Source organism: Aulonocara sp. 'chitande type north' Nkhata Bay, linkage group LG23 (genome assembly GCF_057382095.1).
Source record: "Aulonocara sp. 'chitande type north' Nkhata Bay isolate Kocher_YH1m ecotype deep benthic linkage group LG23, A_spYH_male_GT1.1, whole genome shotgun sequence".
NCBI lineage: Eukaryota > Metazoa > Chordata > Actinopteri > Cichliformes > Cichlidae > Aulonocara > Aulonocara sp. 'chitande type north' Nkhata Bay.
This window is the reverse complement of record NC_141365.1, coordinates 10924768-10929551: the sequence shown is the minus strand read 5'-3', so window position 1 is coordinate 10929551 and position 4784 is coordinate 10924768. Positions and strand designations below refer to the sequence as shown.

Below are 4784 nucleotides of genomic sequence, written 5' to 3'. Positions count from 1 at the left end.
GGGTACTTTAAATGCTGAAGACGATACTCTGAAGGCTTTACTTCTATAATATATATATATTTTTATTTGTCAGTCTTGAAGCCATCAGCTCACCCAGATATTAAAAACATGCCCTTATCTTTAAAATGTATTTTTGCATACATGATAAAATACAAATGTGCACATAAATTCTTAAAGCCAGTGTCTACATTGTCTCAAAGTTGCATTTAGATGTCAAAGATGCCTAAACAAGTAGAAACACTAAATTTCACTCAAGCTATTATTGTTGTTGTGCTAAAAATAAGAAAGTCTGGTCTTATTAACTGGATGAATGTTTGTCAAAAGTGTCCCAAAACGCTCCTGTTATCTGATGCAGCAGACCACCAGCGCCGTGCATCAAGGTAACCGATTGCTGTTATTTATCTGATGTTAAGGCCTGCTTTCCAGCTCAGCTCCCATCAGCCAGTATATTCACTGGTGCCGAAACTTGGATGACCTTGGTAGTGATTGATAGGAAATGCTGATTCATAAGTCCTCCACACACACTGATGGGAATCCATTCCTCTTTCTTCTTATCACACAGCAGGAGAGGTGAAGTATTAAGTGTTGCTGCAGAGACAGGAATTCATTTTGCACCTTTCCTGTAAATTTTTTAAGACATGGAAACTGCAGTTCTTGTCATGAAGGCTTACTGTGGTTGTTTACAGTCGGTGATTTTGACAAGAATGCAGGAATGAAGAAAACAGCAATTTAAAGTATTTCATTTTTAAGAAAATTTTATTATGGAATGTTTTTTTTTATGTTTTGGATTTTTTTTTGGAGCTGTTACAAAATTCTGATTGTAATGTGTAACCTGTAAATGAGATCACCCCGTGTAGGGAGAAATATTGACTTGGGATCTCATTATTTTTTGGAGTTGATCAGCTGGTATCCAGCAGATCCTCAGTACTTCAGCATGACCTAAAGAAACAAGATGATTTATTGACAGATGAAATACTTTATTTATCAGTGGCACTGGCTGAAATGCATTTGTTTCTCAACAGACAGACTCATGCACGGAAGAGGAAACTCTATAGATTGAACAGAATGGAAAGCGGCATTAATTTACCTCGCTGAGCCACTCGGTGAAGGCAGAGGTACGGGTGAAGACTGTGGGCTTCTTCACTTCGTTGCAAACACGGGAGGAAACAAAGCTGGTTACACCCTGGACATACCACCTACCATCCTGACCCACACAGTTAAGAGGACCGCCAGAGTCTCCCTGAGAGACAAAGAGGCAGAGGAAGGATTGGTGCATGAAGTAGCTGACCTTGTTCACTGCAGGTAATTCAGTTCTGACAGGTACAAGCTGCTTTCTTTTGATGCTTCACACACATTGCATCCTGATACGATGTCTCCTCCTGCACAGATCATGGTGCTCTTGACGTTGATCCCCCACCAGTCGCTGCGGCTGCACACACTGTGCTCCACCACAGGCAGCAAGGCCTGCTGCAGTTTATCAGGCATGGGACCATGAGCTGACACACAGAGAGGATAGAGCTGCTCAGCAACGCGTAAATACAACACACTGTATACTGCATGCATCAGGCGGAATCAGACAAGTTGTTTGAAAGCCAGTGCTCATTACTGTTACTAGTACTACATGCAGTTAATTAGCTTTATTATTTATACTTGCACCAAAAGCAGTTACTCATTACCTTATTAGGCAGGTCCATCAAATGTGTTATGAAACCTTTTCTAAACTAAAGTTACGTCTGCATGCAGGGCCATCCTTGGGCAATATTAGCAAGCTAGACATCATAAACACGTGGCTGCATGAGCCAAATGTGTTTTCTTGGTTTAACTGCATCCACTGCACATGTGCACTGCTGTTTTCTCCTACACTGTGTACAAAGGTTTGACATCACCCACTGGTTTGTGAATGCCTGATTCTGAGCTCTCAAGCTTTTTGCTGCCATCATCTTAGCTTTTTGAAATCAGACTTAAACTAGTAATTAAAACTCTAAACTCATGGGGATGGATCAGGTGAGAGGTTGCCTTCTCACTGACTTCTGTTGAGGTTTCTTACATGACATTGTGCACATTGCTCAGCAGTGGTCTGGCATCGATGTCATGAAAAATGTATATTCACCAACCATTTGGGAAACGGTTGCTCAAGGTTGCAAACTATTTATCTTAGGGATGGATACATTGATTGAAAAGAGTGTTCTGTACTAAAATCCTCCATGTGATTGTTTTCTTTACTGGCAGACTGCTGTAATCACCCACAGTGATTAAGGAAGAGGCTGTCTGCAAACACTTGCTAATTACTGTTGGCATTCCAGAGCCTACTGCCATCTATTGTATATAGTCTATGATTTGTAACTTCACTGAACACATTCTTCCCTGAAAACCTTTGCTAGCTAGCATGTCCCATTCCTTGCTAAACCATAATGTATGACCACTTGAAAGAGAGACTTCAGTTACATGGTTTTTACAAAAGGTATTACTACCCAAAATTAGCAGAAAATGCAGACTGCATATGCTAAAATTGAACCTTTTCACACAGATGGAACAAGACAATGACCTGCAGTTATTAACATGACATAAAAGAGACAGAGACAGTACTGTAAAGGTTTCCCCAGCCAGTGATGTAACACGGGGCTCCATGGGCGAGGATCTCTCCAGCCTGTGGAAGACAAGCAATGCCCACGCTGTCATTCATAATGGGGCTCTTATCCAGTTTCAGCAGGGCAAGATCATTCCTGGAAGAGAACCATCATAGATTTTTACTGATCGAGGAGGTGAAAGGAGGCATCTCTTAAACCAGCTAAAATGCTTCTTCGAGATTGTTTTATAGTCTTGTGTGAGAGCGGTTGCTTTTTGAAATGCATTTTCTTCAGCTTTCAGAATGTACTTACCCATCAGAGACATGGTTGATGTCCCAGTTAGGATGGACAACAATGCGCAGAATATCTATGATCTGTTCAGTTCCCTCCTGCTGGCTCATGTCATGTTCTCCCAATAACACACGGTACACATCTCCTGGCCTGTAAGACAGTTTTGACCATTTAGGATTTATCAGTTTTCTTCTCCTTATACTTTTGAATGCCAGAGTTCTTTTGGTGTGCTTTTTACACAGTCCCCGACTTCTGTCTTTATGCTCTAAACTCTCATCCCTTGATCAAGCTTAGCTAGTCACCAGATGCAGTGTCCAGCGGTCAGTACCCAGCGAGGTCCAACCAGAGTCCCTCCACAGGTGTGATGGTAACGACTGCCGTGCTTCACCTGCAGGGAAATCTGAGAAAAAGAAGCTGACAATTTAGTAATTCTAAACAAAACAATAGTTGAAGTACATTAAACATTAACAAACTGTAATTACCTGCCAAGGCCAGCTATGCGGATGGGCATCCTCTCCATTTACAACCCTACCAGTGTTGGGCTGGACAGCAGGTGTACCACAACTAAAAACTACAATTATATTCGATTATATAACTAAAATGTAATTTGTATCTGAATTTTGTCTTTTGTAAGAATTGAACTACTTTTCCCTTTTCTAACCAGACCAAACTACTTACCATATGCTGCTTGTAGCAGCATAAGGACCAGTGTCTGCAGCATGCTGTCGTTGTGAGAGGTAGTTCAGTTCGGGGAAGTTCTTTTATACCTGCTCAGTGTTTCTATCAACCCAAATGCAGATTACACTGAACTTGTGAAACTCTTTTATCAGTCTCACTGTTGATTGTAGCTGAGAAAAACCTTCCTGTTCCACAGATGCATTAGTTGGTCTTTGCTGACTTGCCTGCTGATAGGGACAAATGGGTGGTTTACTGTGAAAATAGTGCAACAGACTTTGAATTTGCTGGAACTCAAAACGCTTTTAGGCATTTTGAGATAATAATAATGATATTAAAGTGTAAAAAAATGAGTTCTATATTAAAAATAATGAAGTAATAATATGAAACGTGTATCTAAAAAATATCATTTTAGGACCATAAGTATTCATTATGCAGACTGAGCGAACATTTTGAGTTAGTTTATGTAAAGCAAAGTCTTCACTATACTTTTTGACTGTTTAGTCAAATATAATGTATTATGATCCATCAAACCTACAGCCCACCCGACTGCCATCAGTCACACATTTCCTCCTAGTATGACGACTAAACATATACAGTAATTCCAGCATAGCGCCGCAAAACCTGAAAAGCGGTTGACCCCAAAAGAAAAAAAATCTAAACAACTGTCTGGGTGGGTAAAGCATTTGATCCAAGTACAGCTGTTAAATAAAGGCAACAGAGGATAATTATAGCCTTGGACAGGGTCAACTACTAACCAGGCGCATGCACCAGTTTTGTTTTTTATTATTAAACACATTAAATATATTTGCAAAAACTTAAATACTCCTCTACTCTATTATAACTTTTCCAGTCCATATAATGACATAGTGCACAGTAATTCTACAGTGCATAACTATATGACTTCTATTTTAATCCATACAATTTTTTGTGTTGAATTACTTCAACACTACACACACAGACACAAAAGAAACGGGAAGCACAATGGTAACATGCGTTTTCTTGAGCAATCTTAAAAGATTGCTCAAATTTGTCACTGTTGTGGAGCCTTTGAATGTAAAACATGACCACCTTCACCAGGTATTAAGGGGGTACACATTTTTCTTGACACCTCTAGATATTATTTAACATTTAAAATTACACATTGAAAGAGAAATAGTTTAACAGTTCCTTTACAACTGGGAGTCTGCTCGTATAATAACACTAAATGAACTTTTAGTCTAAAGTCTTAAAAGGTTTGCTGCAGGCAGA

General features: G+C 39.7%; 1 protein-coding gene across 1 annotated transcript; it reads right to left on the bottom strand.

Moving 5' to 3' along the window:
• Positions 1 to 737: 737 nt before the first annotated feature.
• Positions 738 to 3587, bottom strand: LOC147301256 (chymotrypsin-like elastase family member 3B). Its single transcript, XM_086281944.1, has 8 exons — positions 3537 to 3587; positions 3341 to 3429; positions 3161 to 3258; positions 2880 to 3008; positions 2587 to 2723; positions 1354 to 1496; positions 1088 to 1240; positions 738 to 939 (listed from the first exon to the last, which is right to left on the bottom strand). Exons 1-8 carry the CDS (start codon positions 3577 to 3579, stop codon positions 922 to 924), a joined length of 810 nt encoding a protein of 269 aa, XP_086138070.1. The 5' UTR covers positions 3580 to 3587; the 3' UTR covers positions 738 to 921.
• Positions 3588 to 4784: the final 1197 nt, after the last annotated feature.